This window comes from Rhinolophus ferrumequinum, chromosome 12 (genome assembly GCF_004115265.2).
Source record: "Rhinolophus ferrumequinum isolate MPI-CBG mRhiFer1 chromosome 12, mRhiFer1_v1.p, whole genome shotgun sequence".
NCBI lineage: Eukaryota > Metazoa > Chordata > Mammalia > Chiroptera > Rhinolophidae > Rhinolophus > Rhinolophus ferrumequinum.
Genome location: NC_046295.1, coordinates 55266058 through 55285355, shown reverse-complemented (window position 1 = coordinate 55285355; position 19298 = coordinate 55266058). Strand labels below are relative to the sequence as shown.

The 19298-nt window shown below is 40.5% G+C and overlaps 1 protein-coding gene across 2 annotated transcripts in view; it reads right to left on the bottom strand.

The window, feature by feature from the left end:
• TGFBR1 (transforming growth factor beta receptor 1) overlaps window positions 1-18888 on the bottom strand; it is a 47686-nt gene extending 28798 nt beyond the window's left edge. For both annotated transcript variants that reach the window (XM_033123961.1, XM_033123963.1), the window contains exon 1: window positions 18707-18888. In XM_033123961.1, the coding sequence (XP_032979852.1) occupies window positions 18707-18794 (88 nt within the window). In that variant the 5' untranslated portion in view covers window positions 18795-18888. The remainder of the gene's footprint in view (window positions 1-18706) is intronic.
• Between the last annotated feature and the right edge of the window lie 410 nt (window positions 18889-19298).

Sequence of the window (19298 nt, the reverse complement as noted above, 5' to 3'; positions counted from 1 at the left end):
TTATCTATTTCCTCTATTAAACTGCGAAGTTCTTCAGCTCAGGGACTAGGTTAGTGCTTTATGCACTTCTGCATCCCTAGGTCCTGGCACACAGGAGATCCAGTATGTGTTTCTTGAATAAACATCCAAGAAATATCTCTTTAGCATATGGGTGGTTGTTATCACCAGGGCCCTCAATAAAATGGCCAAGCAAGCATATTTTCTCTTTTATCTTTTTCTTACTACCTTCATTTTTGAAGTCCTTTTCCCATCTCTCAGTGCTGTCCTTTCAACTTTCCAAAATTCCCACTTAGATACCTCACTCAAGCCTATTTGATGTAAAATATCCTATTGTCCAGAATAACCTCTCTCCATATAAATCCAAAACTTTCAAAATTACAAATGAACTTTACCCTCTGACCCAGAAGGAATGTAGCCTATAAGTGGCTTACATACATAGTTATTAATTTCCTAACAGTTTATACTCGATTGTTTCTAATCTTTCCTATGCATCAAACCTATCAATAGAACTGACATAAATCAGTTCTATCAACAGAACTGATATAAAATGAATGATATAAAATGAAATACCATACAACTCCAAAAAAAATAATTTAAAAAAAACAGTAACGTTTTCTATATACTAATGTAGACCCATTTCCCTGAGGTGTTAAGTCAAAATCTGCATAGTACAGAACAGTGTATTTGATATAGTAACATTTGAGCTAAGGGAGGGAGGGAGAGAGGGAGGGAAGGAAGGGAAGGAAATGCATACACATATTGGCTTGTACATGTTACAAAGTATCTCCTGGAAAGATACAAAAGAAATAGGTGTAACACTGGCTTCCAAGGAAGGGAACTGGGAATCCAGAGGATAGTGGAGGGAGGAGACTACCCTGTTTCCCTGAAAATAAGACCTAGCCAGACAATCAGCTCTAATGCATCTTTCGGAGCAAAAATTAATATAAGACCTGGTATTATATTATATTATATTATATTATATTATATTATATTAATTATAGACTGGGTCTTATATTAATTTTTGCTCTGAAAGACGCATTAGAGCTGATTGTCTGCCTAGGTCTTATTTTCGGGGAAACACGGTATACACCCATTTGTACTTTCTGAATTTTGAAAGATATTAGTGTATTACAGCTATTCAAAGTTATAAAAAAAATTAAAGTGCCTCTTTATGCTCCATCCCTTTTCCCTATACTGTCTTCAAACTCCAACTCAGGATATTTACCCTATGGAGTATAGTCACTTCATGTCAGTTTCAAAACTTTAAGGTTCTTTCTGGAAAGTAATTTGCCAAGATATAATAAGAGCCTTAAAAAGGTCTATATGTTTTAATCTATTAATTTTACTTCTTAGAATTTTGTCTAAGTTAACAATAGGAGATCAGAGCAAAGACATAAACACACAGATGTTCATTCCGGTATTGTGTGGTTGAAAACAACCTATATGGATGGCAGTAGGGCAATGACAGAATAAATTATGACAGAATCATAAGTGGAATACTATATCGCCACAGAAGCTAATACTTTAGAAGCCTGTTTAAGGACAGGAAAATGGTCATACGATTAAGGCTGTATACAATGTGATTACAATTCTGTTCCTGTCAAGTGATCTTGTTTTCATTGCACTTCAATGAGGTGCGGTGGTATGTTAACACACCGAGCAGACATGTATACTGATTTACCCTAGCCTCTGCAAATAAATGAAGAAACTTTTATTTCTGATGGTGAGTACTAAAACAAGAACTGAATTACTTAATTTCCCCCAATCTAAACACACGTTTACCACAGTTTATTAGATTTTACGTTGACTAGTGGATATTACAAGAGTAGGGTAGTTGATCTCACGGAATTCAGAGACAAAAAGACTTAAGTGTGAGTCCTATCTCTATCAGTCAGCCTCTAAGTAATCCTAAGGAACGTTTTTGCTTAATGAATCCTGCTTAACGTTTTTGAGCTTGCAAATGTATAATAGCAATCCCTGAATGTTTGAGGGTTAAATGAAATAATATTTATAAATACTTAGCATAGTGCCTGGCATATAACAAAATGCTCAAATATTCATTTATGCACTCATTCAACAAGTTTATTTAGCACCTATTATGTGTCCATCTCTGTTCAAGAGCTGGACAGAAAATCAGAGTAAATCTTTATACAGGGCCAGGAGGCAGTACCAATACAGAATATAATGTGAACAGTGTGTGCATAAAGCAGTGAACATTCATGGTAGCTGTTTCTCTTTCTGCATTCAAAGATACCCATACAGAGTTTTCTAGCAACATGACAGTTTAAACAGTGTTAGCCCAAGAACTTCACTGCAGTAGCATCAGAGGTACCTACAGGGAAGCCTATTTTTAGTTCCCACCCAAATTAACAAAATGTTGAAACACATCCAGTGTGTACATTTGTATGTAATAACCCTAACTAAAGAAGAATCATAACTCATTAACCATAAACTGTTCATGCACAAAAGAACCTAATAATTACCTGATCCTAACACCTTATTTTATAGACGAAGAAACAGAAGGGCCGTAAGAGTCACATCAACATAATTTATTCTAAAAACCAGAAAGAGAAAAAAAAAGATTGTGAAATATTCTATGGTGATCTCTCCCAAGTAAGACAAGACAAAGCCTTTCCCTCTGGGAAAGCAAGGTGGCTGTAGATGTTGGGACTTGGCTGCATAGATACTAAGGTCTAGTGATGAACACAAATGAGTGGCAGATCATTCTGGGCTAAGGGAAGGAAGGAACTGTGGTAAGAGAAGGAAGTGGTAACCGCCCACCAGCTGCCTTTGAGTTAAAGGCAGAGGAAGAGTTACACCTGGGCCAGAAATCGGCAAAAGAACTACTGGAGCCATAGTTGAACAAATGACCTGACGGCCCCGAGCAGTGAGTAATTTTAGAAGCAGAAAGCAAGGTCTGAACACCTTTTACCAGAAAAGAGCAGTGTGTGTTCCGTGTGTAGGAAGAAAAAATACCGTTAGGAGGATAGAGTTATCGGGACAGGATTCGTACTCTCGAGAAGTTCACAATGTAATGCGGAGAACAAACATGCCACGGACACAGGGTGACGCAAAGTGCAGAGAGAGCACAGAAAAAGGAGACTTCTCTCAAAGATTAATGCTAAACTGAGGCGTAAGGAAGGCTAAGGAAGAAAGGAAGGTCATCCTGGGGAGATGATTTACAAAGATACTGTACATAGAATCAGGAATAAAAGAGTTAGACAGTTTAGGAAAATGTAAATAGATCATATACTCATCTTGATGTAAACAAAAACTGTTTAAAATTCAACACCTATTATAGATTAAAAAAAAGCACTACACAAAAAAGTCATTATCTTGTCTTAAACTAGCAACAAATAGAAAACAAAAATATATTATTTTCAAAGGCATCAAAAATAATCAAATACCTAGAAATAAATGTAACAAAAGACATGTAAGACCTCCAAAGAGAAAGCTTCAAAGCCTTATTTGATAGAAATTCTAAAAGATATAAAACAAAATTTATTTATTTATATATGGAGGAACATATCAGCCTCATTAGAAGATTCAATACTGTAAAGATGTCAATATTCTGCAAAGTGATCTATATATTCAAACAAATCAAAACCCTACGTGTGTGGTCCGGCCCGGTGGCTCCGGCGGTTAGAGCTCCGTGCTAACTCCAAAGGCTGCCGGTTCGATTCCCACATGGGCCAGTGGGCTCTCAACCACAAGGTTGCCAGTTCAACTCCTCGAGTCCCGCAAGGGATGGTGGGCAGCGCCCCCTGCAACTAAGACTGAACACGGCACCTTGAGCTGAGCTGCCTCCCAGATGGCTCAGTTGCCAGTTTCACTCCCGCAAGGGATAGTGGGCTGCGACCCCTGCAACTAGCAACAGCAACTGGACCTGGAGCTGAGCTAAACCCTCCACAGCTAAGACTGAAAGGACAACTTGAAGCTGAACGGCATCCTCCACAACTAAGACTGAAAGGACAACAACCTGACTTGGAAAAAAAAGTCCTGGAAGTACACACTGTTCCCCAATAAAGTCCTGTTCCCCTTCCCCAATACAATCTTTAAAAAAAAAAATCCTACCTGTGTGTGTGTGTGTGTGTAACAAGCTGATTCTAAAACTTAGATGGAAAACATTCCAAGAACAGCCAAAGCAATCTTGGGAAATGGTGCTGTTGGAAGGCCTACTTTGCTAGACATCAGGACCCACCACAACAGCGTGATAATTAAGGCCGTGTGGTATTGGTAAATAGACCGGTGGGACAGATTCCAGAAATAGACCCTCACGTAGTCCACTACTTGATTTATGATAAAGGACATTGTAGGACACGGGGAAAAGGAAGGTATTACCAGTAAATAGTACTAGATCAAACTGGGCAAACACACCATTGTAAAAATAAAATAAAAAAAGTCGTATCATCATAAAAAATCAGCTCTTGATGGACTGATTACATATCTTAATGTGAAAGGTAAAAGAAACCTTTTAGATGAAAACACAGGAAAACATTTTGAAAACTTTGGGTCCAGAAAGATTAATCAAATAGGATTCAGGAAACACTAACCTTAAAAAAAAAACAAAACAAAAAAAAAACCACTTAAGTTGAACTACATTAAAATTAATTAAAAATACACCATTCTCTTTTGTAATTTTTCTATTCAGGTCTTTTCTGAGATTTGCCAAATATCTGTCTATTTTAATAATGTGTTTACATTATAACCAATATAGGGCTTTATGGATCAAAACCATTTTTCCTAATCTTTTTCTAAATCCTTATTTTCTTTGTATTTACTTACTTATTCCTTCTCTAGCTTGATTTGCAATCTTCTTGCTTTCAAATTTTCCTTTGGGTACTGCTTTAGCAAAACTCCCACTAATTTTGATATGTATGGCTCTTGTTCATTTCTAAATGGCTTATAATTACAATTGTAACTTCTTTAACCTAATAATTCTTTAAGGAATTATTTAGAAGAATAGTCTTATTTTCCAAGTAGATATGGTTATTTATTTTGGCTTCTTCTTCTTCTTTATTTTTTTGGGGGAGAGGCATATGTTGTTAATTTTCAACTTGGGTGTTCTTTTTAGATCTCCCTATCACCAATTTCCTGGGAAACTCCAGAAGTATTTTAAAAAGATAATGTTGATGATTACAAAATTGGAATGCATTAAATCTTTACTATACTATTCAAATATTGCTTCCTTAATATATAAACAGTGACTTTATCAGTTTCTTCTTGTATCTTTAACAGTTTCACCTTATGTATTTCAACACCATTTTATCAGTTGCATAAAGATTCATGACATGTCTTGAGATGGTACCTGTTTAACAATAAAAAATACACCTCTTTCTTTCCTTTCATGCTTTTGTAGGTTAAATTTTATTTTGTCAGGTATGAATCTTACCATAGCTACTTTTTGGGTTTTGTCAGATTTGCCTTTTTCTATTCCACTATTTTCAACTTTTGATGTCACTTTAAGTGTCTCTTGAAAAAAAAAAAAAAACAAGCTAGATTTGCAGGACTGTGTGTATGTGTGTATTAAACCAATCTAAGAATCTGTCTTTTCAACAGGGGAATTCAACCCTTCATATTGACCAAGCATTCATGAACTTGTAACTGCCATTATTTACCACTAATTTTTTAACTTAGATTTTATTTTTATCAATGTTACATATATACAGAGTTTAAGGTGCCAAATAGTTCTACAAGACTGTTACACTTACTTACACACACACACACACACACACACACACACACACACAGCAGTTCCCCAACATTCAACACTTCCTATTTCTTGCTCCACAAAAGCAGTCACACTTTCTTCTCTCGAGTCTCTTGGTATTTAACTTGATGCATTTCCACCCCTCTGCAGAACAAAGAAAAAATTACTGAATTTAGCCAAAAGACGGATGATAGCTACTATTAGAAATCTCAGAAACTTGGTGAACCACACATATAGTTTACACAAGCTTTAATTTTCTTGCTTTCTCTAGTCTGAAATGTTCATGTTTCTTGTCAAACAAAATGTCAAAGCAAGAAGTTCGATTCTGATTGCAGTCACCTAGAGGAACGTGGCTGAATTGAAAACCAAGCAAAGACAGAAAAACCCAACCCAAATAGAGGGGCTTTTATAATACTTTATAATATTTATATTTTGATAAAATTTTTATATTTTATAAAATTTCTAACCATTGAATTCATGGCCTCCCTTGGAGCATGAGAAAGCAAGCATCTAGTGTTGCCCGAACTCCTTTCAAAGGAACACTTACCCTTTAAGACTAAACTGTGTATATAAAAACTGGAGCTTGGAAGGCACTGTAAACAACCTAATGAAGTTTCCAGACTTCAAAATCTAGATGTTCAGAGACTTAGCATTAGGAATATGGGTTTTGAATTGCTGGCAGCATTGATGCTAGCATTTTGGTGACTGAAGAAGGCCTCTAGTAGGGGGCTGGTTATTAAAAGATAAGGGTCTGCCAATGCTTGATGTTACTTCTGCCTCAGAGAACTGAAGCTACAGCACAGAACTATGCTGCATAGACTTTTGCAGCACATGTAATATGCAACGTGGAGTTATGACATCTACATACAAGCCAACAATTACTAGGCCCTAGCTATGGGTTAGAATGGCTCATAGGTGATTACACCCATTTAAGTCTATGACACTTTGTTCCCAGTTCCAGGATCTCTAAGCGAAATCAGATGCAAGCATTTAATTGCTCAGAGCAGCTATTTCCTTAGGGCACACCATCTGTGTGCTATGCACAGATAATTCTGAGTCTGGTGATGCTTCAAGAGTACCCTCCAAGGTTTCTGCCTGACTCCTAAAACCCCATTTATTGAAACTCTTCCCTCCTTCTCCTCCCATCACAAGGCCAGTAGAGGCTGAATCCGACAAAACTTAAACGACAGATGAGAAAGAGTGGAAAGGTCCTAGCTAAAAGAAGAATATTTATGTGGCTTTCTTTTTTCTTTTCTTTTCCCTCCCTCCCTCCCTCCCTTCCTTCCTTCCGTTTTTAAGGATAAGGTGGAAGAAACAATTGTGATCTTGGGGAGAAAGACTACCTGAGAACTGAAAGACTCAAGCTTATAAATGCATTAAATATAAGAAGGAAGACAACAAAAACAAATTTTACTATGGGAAAAGAAAAAGCAAAACAATGTAAAGAAAAAAAACCACAGCATTTGCTCACAGAAAAGTGACCTACAGTGCTCACTGGTTTGTTGGCGGGTTAGGGAATTTCAGATCTGCAATGCCCAACTATCATTTGTAATTTTTTTTCTTTTTTAAGGGAGAGAAAAGGAAGAAAAGGCAAAGTCAAGGCAGACCCATGGTTCTCAATCCTTGAGATGTCAAGGAAAGGGCCTAGAATGTGCACTCCTCAGGGCTCTGCTCACCCCCACCCCCCACGTCTGCTTGTATTTCCTTTAGCTGTAGCAAGTACTGCTGGTTTCTGTTTAGAGAGATCAGTAACAACACATGTGGCGTGAGAAGATACTATAGCTTGTTTTCAATTTCTCCCCTCCAACATTTTATTATGACAATCTCAAATATTCAGAAAACAGAACTGTGAACACCTATATATACCCACAACCTAAATTCTATCACTGTTACTACTTTTCTATATTGACTTTATCGTGATTTATCCATCTATGCATCCATCCATTAGGAGTCTGATTTGATAGTAAAGAAATCTTCCATAAATTTAAGCGATTTAAAAAAAAAAATCATTCTCCCTAAAAAAGGTTTAAGTCAGAAAAGGGACAATAATGAAGTTCTAAGTGAGTAGGAAGCTACGTTCCTGTTCAACCATTAGCTGAATTATTATCCTGATTATCCTGAAATACTACATAACTTCTGAGCCCCCGTTTCCTCACCTGTAAAATAAAGTTAGATGAAACGATAATCAAGCTCCCCTAGTTATGGCCCTTTGTAGTCTACAAATTCTGTGAGTCTATGAAAAACAATTTTCTTAATAATAACTATCATTTACTTCGTTTTATGTGCCAGGAAATATGCCACAAGTTTTATGTGCACAATCTCATTTAATCTTCACAGGTCCCTTAAAATTTCTGAGATATCTCCTCCATGAAAACTGTCAACTCTTTTTAGTAGCACTTAGCAGGAAGCGACTCTCCAGCATACATTTTCAGTACTTTTCACTAGCATCAATTTCACAATGCTTTGGTGGAACTAGATGAAACTATCAGAAATTATCTTTCCTCATTGATAAACATGAGCAAACTCTGGCCCCTGGTTTGTAATTTTTTCCCCCCAAATGTGGAATGAGATAAAATAGCTAAGATTACTTTAACTTGTTTATTTTGGTAAAATAATTACATATAATTATTGTTGAAAGAAATCTACAATACACAATCTTGGTGTTTTTATTTAAATCTGTTGCACATTGAATAACAAAATTAAAATGTCAGTTTTTCAACTGGAGAAAGTACTCAAATCAACAGCCATGTGCTAAACAAAGAGACTTAATTAGAGCACATTATGGTTCAATCTGGAGATGAATACATCAAGCAAAAAAAAAACACAGACAGAAAAAACCCTCCATACATATATTGTGTTTGTGTGTTTGTATAAATAAAAAGCTAGTTACTGCTTTTCTATCTCTATGTTCCTCTTCAGGTTTAACCATCTCCTCGATGTTTAGTGCTCCCAAATATGGGTATTACTCCTCACTTCTAGTAGAAAAAGCCATGCTTTTGTTTTTTTCCATGGGAGTTATTTGTATTTCAATGCATATTTAAAGATCTTATATTGTAGAAATGTAACAAGATGCCTGCACGAGGTGTCCTAGAACTATAAATATACACTATTATGTAATCAGTGAGTTCATATCCAGAAAATCTAGATGGAATGGTGATCCTGAAGCAAGTGAACAATAGTAGGGAGGTTTCATCCTGTTGGTTAGAGCAAGGAAACACCGGAACAAGGCCTAAAGTAGTTCAGTAACTGCAGAGTAAGAAAGGAAAGTGAATCCGCTCGAGTCACGAAGAGTGATAAACTCAAATTCTTCCCTTTATTTCCCAGTGCCCTTTATACAAAGACTTCTGTAACAGATGCTGCTCAAGAGCAGGGAGAAACTTGTTTTTCCCAGTGAAATCAGCGTATCTCTAACCAAAGCATGTCCTTCAGGGTAACATACGTGGCTATCTTTTACATAAATATTGGGGTTACTATGCAATCCACATACGCAGAACCACGCTTTCTGAGCGTGGTCTCTCCTAAGGGAATCATCATTTCCAACATCCCTCACCCACAAAGGCGGCAGCTCTTCAAACAGAAACCCTTGCTGTCTTGGGCCTGTTTGAAGAAAGGCAAATGTCTGGCTCTGTTCACCTTTGCTTGCAGTACCCAGATGATGTCTGCCAAATGGAGACAGGTCGAAAGCTAAGGACATGGGGAAAACGTCTTTGTTAGCCAGGTTGAACAGTTTCATGTTACTCTACTCATTATCCTCTAGCTTTTAGCAAAGCTTGATTTAAACGTTCCAGCCTTACATCAGCTGTTCCATTGGCATTAGGGTAAGACTAGTGTGTTCATACTTGGATCAGAGCCTTAGAGTGGAGAAGAAAAATGGAGCAGCAGTACTAAATTGCACCCTCAATACATGGTAAAGAGGAAGCCTGAGAAAACAAGACAGGGCTGCCAGGTCCAGGAAGCTCTAACCACTTGGACACTCTCCCTGCATTGCAATCTTCATGTTTGGGGCTCTATATTAGTAAGGAAGGTGGCAGCCGCCTCAGGAATTCTCAGTAACAGGCAATGAGATCTATGCAAACTAGCAAGTTCCCGTATTGCCCTCAGTGCTAGAAAACTCAGAGGGTTAAGAATTACGCTCAACTACTAAAGCGTTCCTCAGCTAAAATTTATAACCTTTCTCTCTTTCCCCCTTTTACTTACTGGTTCTCATCTTTCTGGTCATTATTTTTTGTCTTACTGCACATATTTTTATTTCAAGCTTCCTAAATCCTTTTCTGAAAAATGGCCAGGGTACACAAGCCAATCAATAAATGAATTTCTCCCATATAATAAGAAAGTTAGAAAATAGTGCTCTTCTCAAAGCCATGAATGCTAAAGAAGTCGAGAGCCTGTGTGCTGGCTAAAAACAGTGAGCAAGGAAGCGTGGATTACACCTACAAGTACAGAATTCTAGAGTAGAAACAGAACTTGCAGTTAATCAATTCCAATCTCTCACCTAACACAAGAAATTCCTTCTACAACTTCTCAGACAGAATGTCATCCAACCTCTGCCTGAATACTTCCAGTGACAGTGAACACAGTACGTTACAATGTTCCATTTTATGACGGTTCCCATTGATAGAAAGTCTTTCCTTATATGGAGTGAAATCTGCCTCTCAGTCTGCCAATTAATCACAGTTCTTCATTATATAGACATGTATTTCTCTTCCAAAAGGCGTTCCTTCATTTATTTAAAGATGTAATAATTCCCATTTACTGACTACCTACTGGTGTCAGTCTGTGTGCTAGGTACTCTGTAGCCTGTGATACAGTATCTTCATAACTATCACTAAGCTAGGTGTCATCCTCTTTTGAAAAGTAAGTCCCAGACAGATACACGGGTTAGATTCTAATTCCAGACAAATATGTGTGGTTCTTATATCTACTCCCATAAACAAAGATTGAATTAAACTTCTGGCAACCAAATCATATGATTTGAATGCCTTCAAAATAGGAAGGAAAACAAACAAGTTAGATCAATCAAAAGAGAAAAATAAAGATGGTCTAGAGGTACAACTGCACCAGTGTTTGGTTGGTGGAGAAAAAAACGATAGCATGAAAAGCATTTAACCAGACAGGCATCAGGGAGCTCTAGGACACAGTAAAGGTGACACCTATAAAATCAAACCATGACCTGAAGCTAGTAGTATAAATGCAGGCCCCAAACAGGAAACCTTCTGTCTTCTACTTCACAGTCTAAAACCAGAGCAGATTCCCCACAGGTCAATCATATTACTGCGGAGAAAAGCAGCACAGCCTTTTCTGTGCTGAAGGTTAATTTCAGTACAACCAGAACACAAATAATTCTGAACATATACTTCTATGGCATTGGGGGCTGAGGAGTGGGGTGGCGGTGGGCGCAGCACAAAGCACGGACCCACAAAACACAGGCGAGAAGCATATCCCAGTGAACTGAGCAAGGTTCCAGATCTAAGCTAGGAGGTCAGGGCCAGAATAAAAGCAACTCCATTGACAGTGGCAGGGCACTGGAATCCAAAAGAAAGAGGATGAGACGGAAGGCGAATGCCAGCAATCGTTTCTTAGCCTGACGTTCCTCCCATTTCCAGTCCTGTTCAAGTCTTACATCTTTGCTGCCTACTGACCGCTTCCACTTGGCGATCCTAGCACCTCAAACTCCACATGCTCAAACTAGACTTCACTTCCCTCTTTCTCTCACCCAATTCCCTACTAGTTAAAGGCATTATCCAGAGCTAAACACCGGGAGTCATCCTTTTTTTATTTCATAGAGTCCTTAATTTTTGTACTCCACTTTTTACAGCTAAAAACTACTGCTATTCAACAAATATTTACTGAGTGCCTAGGATGCACCAGGTACTTTCTATGCATTTGAAACACACTGGTGAACAAAATGAAAATATCCATTTTCAAGAAGCTTATCTTCTAGTAGGAAAGACACAATAAATATACTAAATAGATAAATAAATACAGAATTTCAGAAAGTAGCATTACAAAAAAGGAAAAGCAGAGTAAGAGAATGGCAATTTTTAAAAGGGTGATCAGGGTAAAGCTCATTGAGAAAAAGGTGACATTTGAGCAAAGATGTGGAAGAGGTGAGGGAGGCGGCCATGCAGGTATGGGGGGAACAGCACTCAGGCACGGACCCTACTCTGGGCTCCTGTCTTTCCTGAAATGCCATGGAGCCATCCTTCCACTCCATTCCCAATGCCATCACACCAAGCCCACAACCTCCTAGGCAGCCACCCCGCTCTAATTCCTCTTGGTACAGCTAACATTCCTTTCCCACGTTAAAACCATCCCCCGGATTTTCAAGGCCCAGAATCCTCTGAAGCCACCCTTTACATCCTGAACTTCTGTTCCTCTTCCAAAAATTCTTGAAACTGAGCATGCTCCTTCTTCACACACACCCTCCTCTCCTACCTAGGAGTGCTTTCCCTCCCCCCACATCCATACCTAACCCATCCTGTAAGGCCCGGAGACCAAGTCCTCCCACCTCTATGGTCCCTGTGGTTGCCATTATTGAATCGCTAGTCATCCTTTCCCAGCACCATATTGCTTGAGGGCAGGTCTGCCTGTTTCTATACTTCCCACGTGTTGATCACTACTAAATAGTTGCTGACTAAGATTAAATATGAACTATTTCTTCTACAGGCTGAAGCTCTTCACCAACTTAAAAACACTTTTATCAGCTTTGATAAACTACTGAAAGAGATAAAATGATTAAATAATGGTTTTATTATACTAATAAAAATGCACGGGGGCTGGGATAAGAGAAAATGCTAATGATGGACCGTGACAGCTTTTTTCTTTTCTGTAATTCAAAGTTTCAGTTATTTTTCAGTTCTGTGCTGAAGTTACTTTGAGAAGCAAGGAGTTTGCTTTGCATCTATATAAATCAATACAAATAATGAATGATCAACTATCATTAGACTCAATGGAGAGATTCAAATTACCAGCCAATATAATGTCAAAGAAAGACTGCAAGTATCTCAGTAACTTGCAGTTGCAAAGAAGCAAACTGTAATTAAGACAAGCTGAAGCAAATTCTCATGGGTTAAAAAAACATTTTCTTGATGAGGTAGCCATAACAAGATATTTACTGTATATGAAAGCAGCATGATGTACAGAGTACAAACACTGGAATGCTCAACTGCAGGCTCCACCATTTATTAACACCATGACCTGAGTTTCCTGGTCTGTAAAATGGAAACAGAAGCTCTGCTATTTACAAACTTTCACAACACAATCTATGTTCCAATCCGAGCAAAATCCTGTCAACTCTGGCAGATGGAGTCGATGGTAATGCAGAATCATGTGAGTCTCAGGTGACTGGACTACTGTTAGTCTCTAGTAGATACCTGTTCTATGTGAAGCAGTGTCTTCCTTTTATAAATGTATTTATAATTAAAAGATGAAAGAAAAAATATTAACATCTTTGGATAATGTAAGAGCTGAAAAGAATCCTGGGTTAGAACCAATGTCATCAAAATCTCCAGTTCTCTTCTGAGCACTGGTCACCTAGGCCTGGGGACAAACGGACTTAAAAAGAGCGTCGTGGATGTTAACTGGTACATTAGTAAGAAGCTTTTGGACTATTATACAGTTACTATCCAGGGTCGGGTATGAGAATTACGTGAGCCAAGGCAGGCAGAATGCCTGGCATATTCTTCAAATATATTCCTTTCAGATTGATAAAATGGTGCAAAGACTACTGACCCTTCAAGAAACACCAAACCAACTGTGTGTCCACTCTGCGAATCATAATTTTTTTAAATTAGAAATCATTCTTTATCATGTGTAATGCTCTCACATTGCCCAAATGAGGGAACAGCTTTACAAAAATGCCAGACCTGATGTACAAAACTGGACCCATAAAACCAATCAGACTTACTCCAGTGTTTGAGAAAAGTGTTTATTTAAAGCAAAAAACCTACAAGTCAACCAACTGTAAGTTCTTATCAAAAAGAGGTAGCCATAAGAAACCTACCTGCATTATCTGGGCCAAAACTGTACTGGATTTAAGTCAGAGTAGCAGCAAATCTTAATGTTTATGGAGACTGCTTGGATTTGATATTGAGAAAATTCAGTTAAGAAAGGCACTAAATACTATCCTAGGTATTGGAGTTAGGCTGGGTCAAGATAGATCATAAATTTTGAGAAGATTCCAGAAGTTTTCTTGAGCTAGTTCTGTGGGTCAAAGCATGAAAATCCCTGAGAAACATGCCAGCATCTGCCCTCAGTTCCAGAAGCAGGAAGCAAAGATGTCACCAATCACATGATGCCAAACCACAGTCCATCTGTTCTGAGAACTTGCATTATGTAAGCCACGACCAAGAAAGAACAGCAAAAGGCATACGGTTTGTCAACATGTGCAGGGGGTTCTGTGGTTTGAAGAGACATGTTCTTTCTCACATCAAAAAGGCCATCCATAGGATAATGGCATTTTCAAAACCCACTTCATTGGACATGAACATATCTGATGCAACACAACGGTTCCACAAGAATGGTGTAGAGTTTGGATAACTGCTTCAGCTAGGCCTAGAAGAATCTCTCAAAAAAGGCCCTCCCCACAGGAGCAAGATTTATCTCCCTCTTGATTATTTTGATCATGTCAGTTCCTGATTTAACTTCAATAACGAAGCAGAGCATCTAAAATTCTAAACCTAACCATGTACCATAAGGCCTTTCAATTACACCCCATTTCCATTAAATTCAAAATTGTTCCACCATCTTCCAAACTAAGGTAAGCCTAGTTTACTCAATCAATAAGCTCGAAACAAGGTCCTTTTATCGGCAATATAAAAAAGATACTTACTTTCTCTTGAGGACTTTATATAACCTGTAATCATCTGTCTCTCCTCCCCACCTACAGAAGTCATTTTTCATAAGTTCTGTAACATTGAAGACAACTTCACTTGGTAAGTCACTCCATTAACCCTGTTCCTCTCCCACTCCAAGTTCTTCATATTTGAATGTGCCACACGGGGCACAAGATTTGGGGGAAAAAAAAGAAAATCAAAGTTCCCGTCTCAGTTCTGCCTAACCCTGAGAAATCCACCTAACTCTCTGTCATGTTTTCCCATCTGTAAACTGAAGTGACTTACGACATTCACCATTAAATGCCTAGTCTGGTGGGCAGTCCATAACATAATTCTCCCTCACTTATCCCACTTACATTACCTTTCTGATTTGTCCCCAGTCACATATTACACTTTTTAGAACTGCAAAACACACACACACACACACACACACACACACACACACACACTGGTTAATACATCCAAACCACAGTATAGAATAAGGAATTAACTCTAAAGAGTAACTTGCAAGCCAGTCAATACAAGCTTTGGTTCCTGCCCTGCAGTAGGCCCGGGGGCAGTTGGGGGACACAGCTTACAAAGAGACAGCTTAATACTCATAAAATTCCCCTCTGCCCATTTGAATTCTAGCCACCTTTCAAAGTCAGTTGAAGTCCTAAAGTGTCCGGGAAGCCTCCCCAATCACTTCAGCCTATGTTAATCATTTCCCTCTTTGAATACTGATGCTTCTCTGCAGGGGTGATATTAAAAAAAAATAGTTTAACAACTAGCACACAATGGTACCCACCAATCAGAAAGGATGTCTGACCAATAAAAACACACGTGGCCCAGTGGGCATTGCTGGTTGAACATCATTCCTACCTATTACTGCCAGTGCCAAGTAGCAACTTCAAACTCCAACACAACTGTCTCATTTTATCTTCAAGGTCTAGTGAATTAGACAAGGTAGGTATCACTCCCATTTTCTGCATAACTACTGTGTTTCCCCAAAAATAAGACCTAGCCGGACCATCAGCTCTAATGCGTCTTTTGAAACAAAAATTAATATAAGACCCGGAATTACATTATATTATATAAGGCCCGGTATTATATGTTATATTACATTATACCCAGTATTATATTACACCCAGTATTATATTACATTATATTAGATCCAGTCTTATATTACAGTAAAATAAGACTGGATCTTGTATTAATTTTTGCTCCAAAGGATGCATTAGAGATGATGGTCCGGCAATGTCTTATTTTCGGGGATACATGGTAGAGGTGAAGTTGGGACTAATAACCACATCTGCTTCTTTCACATCATACTACTTGTCCTGAATATACACACAGAATTATTCATTAATATTGCATAAACTGTACTTACATGTAACAATATAAATACTAAATGAATGCCCAGTCAAGTGGCATTTAGTCAACAAGCATTTAAGTGGAACTGAATATAAAACACAGTGCTAGGTTCTGAGAGCATAACGGAAACAAAAGGCATGACCCTAGCCCTCTGGGTACCTGTACCATGTTCAAGAGCATAGTCAAATAACAGTGCAGAAGACAGCAGACATAGACAACACAAACTGGAAGTGTTATGCATACAGTTCAGGGTTCAGGAAGTCAAGATTGAGAACTTCTTTCCTCACACTCCCAAAAGGGGCAAAATTAAGTATGTGGTAAAAAGGCTGAAAAGTCAGGAGTCAGTGGGAAAACAGAAATCGCTGGAATTGAGGGTTTGCAATAGTGAGAAGTGTTGGATACTCAGAGATGGCCCTAATCATAAGCTTCAAGTGGTGCTCTCGGTGCTGAATACAAATGGGAAATCTTATAAACCCTTTATAGGGATGGCTGAGGAAGATTAGCTTGGCAGTAGCCTATAGAAAAGCCCAGAAGAGAGAAACACTGGAAAGCAACTAGATTTGAGGGCTAATACAGGCAAGATTAAACTGGTAGATGCACACAAAGAAAGGAAGAGACACTCAAGAGGCATTAATATAAAGAAGAGTTGGATTTTAGGCATGTTTTCAAAGCAAGAAGTTATGAAATGGCAAAGGAAGAAACAGCATTCTCACATGGGATATACATGTAGACACAGTGGTACTAAACTGTGTACTAGAGCCAGGAACCAATTTCCCCAGAGAAATCTATGTTGGAGAAAGCAGAAGCTAGGCAGAGAATACAAAACTGATACCCAAACAATAAGGAATGTGAGCTCTTAAAAAGGAAGCCAAATTATACATTTAAAAAAGCACTGAGCTTCTTGGAAATGTTATGAAAGGATGGAGTGAGACATCAACATAACCACCCAGGGCAGGAAGACCAGCTGAGGAGTCCAGACTTAAGAGTATTAGCACTTGAATCAGCTTTGTATTGTATGCATGCATGCCTGTGTAGTCACGTAGTCTGTAAGCTCCTCCAGGGCACGGACTGAGAGATGTTCTGTACATCAATTATTCCAGTACTGTTATTTGAACCCATGAAAACTTTGTGCTACACTAGGTGGAAAAGAATGAACTGTTATTCAAGTTAATGGTGGTGTGGAAATGTAACTTATGCTTGAGGCGTAACAGTATTGATTCTCCTACCTGTCTGCACATTTATCTTGCCAATGTCAAAAATCCATTGTTTCCTCTAATGTAGACCCAATGTGAAGGGAGTCCAGGAAAAGTACTAGGAGTCAAAAGGCTAATCTGATTTTCAAATTGTGAGGGCAAAATCGAAAAGTGAATAATAAAGATCAATTGCTCATCAGAGGACTGAAAATGGAAAGGAATGCTGTTTGCTTCCTTTCTGCCAGACAGTTAGGTGTATATATTAAGGTGTATAGGTTTTGAAAACACTGAACCCTGGGTACAAATCATAACTGCACAGCTCTCAAGTAACTGAGTACAAAACCTCTCCACACCTCAGTTTCCTCATCTATAAAATAGGGCCACTAGCCCTCCGGGCTCAGTTGTGGGGATTAGATAACAGTACTTTGGTGTACTTTATGCACCTCCATCATAGTAAGCTCTTAGTAGATAGCAACTATTAGTAATAATCGGTACCCTCAGTCTTGAGTTTTTGTTTTTTTAAAACACTGGGGATTCAATTTCAGAAGCAGAAATGTACTTTCACTGTATTTTAGATGCTACCACTAAGGCTCTATGGTTTAGTGTCTAGTGTTTTATTTTAGATGCTAACAAAGTTTTTCACTCCACAGGGTAAGTGATGACCACTGTACGCCATCCTGATTTTACATTTCGGAAAACGGAGCAAATACTCCCTAGAAAACTAGCTACACAGACAACTGATTCAAACTACTAACTGTCTCTCAAAAAAAAAGGAACATCACAATGTTCCTTCGAGGAAATAAAAGCGTTTGATCAATTCCCATAACCATTCCCATTCAAACATTCCAAACGTCGCACAGTGTGCAAAAGTTCAAGTTTCTACTACGAAAACAATCTGTAGCCTTCTGGTTACTGGATTCACTTCAACACTTCCCAGACGAAAGAAACATTCCGCTCATCTTCGTGCCTCCTGCTCCTCACACAAAGCTTTGCAGTTCCTCTTCCAAAGCCACCGCTGGCTGGAGAAGCAGTCCCTCTCGGCGGGGTCCACCTTGCTGACCCTGGGGTCTTAATCACACGTCGCCCCTCCCACTGCTCCGGGAAGCCTCGGAGGCTCAGAGCTCACACCCAGCGCGGGAAGCCTCCTCCGACCCCAACCCCGCCTCGGGCCCTGGGAGCCTCGCACAACAACCCGCTTGGGGTGGGGTGCCAGGGACAACGCCACACAGCTCCCTAGAGGGGGAGGCAGGGAGCCGCCCCAACTCGGCCAGTCCCGGGCACCCTCAAGCCTCTGGGCCCGCGCCCATTCCCTCCCCAGAGGGCAGCCCCCGACCTCGGGCCGACGCCACCTCCCCAGGGGGGCAGAAACCAGGGCCAGACACCGGCTGCCGGTCACGTCCACCCACGCTCGGACACACGCCCCCTCCCCGCCTCCCTTCCCCGCCCGCAGTTCGCGTGGCAGCAGGCCGGCCGGGAAAGCCCGGCCCCGGCCCGGGCGCCGCCACCTGCGCCCCCGGCCCCGCGCCATGTTTGAGAAAGAGAAGAAGCGAGCCAGAGGCCAGGCCCGGCCCGCGCGCCCCGCAATCACCCACCACCCCCGCCGCGCCGCTGCTCACCCGTCGCTCCCGGGACCAGCGTCGCCGCCGCCGCCGCCAGCACGAGGAAGAACAGCCGGGGACGCGGAGCAGCGGCCGCCGCCTCCATGGTCCCGCCGCCACTGCCTGTGGCCCGGCCCGGCCCGGCCGCCGCCTCGCCTTAGCAAGCCTCGCCTCGCCCCACCTCCCCCGCCGCGGCAGCGGCCTCGCTTCGGCCCTTTGTAACTGCTCCGGGGCCGCGCGTCCATTGGCTGCCGGGCTCCCGCCGGCCCCGCCTCCCGGCTGTCGGCGAGCAGCTGAGCGGGACCCAGTCTGGAGCCCCGCCCGCGGGCCCGCTGGGCAGCCAATCCAGAGCCGCGGGCGACCGCTCACTGGCCACGCCCTCAGACTCCCCCGGGGCCGGGCCGCCGGACCCCTACCAGAGCCAGAGTCGCTCGGCGCTCGCTGGAGACTAAGTGGGGGCAGGGTCCAAACTAGCTCGGGCCCTGCTGATTCTCCAGTTCAGGAGGGCCTGGGCTTGAACGATGGGTGTGTCTGAGTGTGAGTCGCTTTTGGAAAAGGCTGTGGCCACTCGACGATCCTTTCTTCTAGCCTCCCTGGGTACCTAAGATCT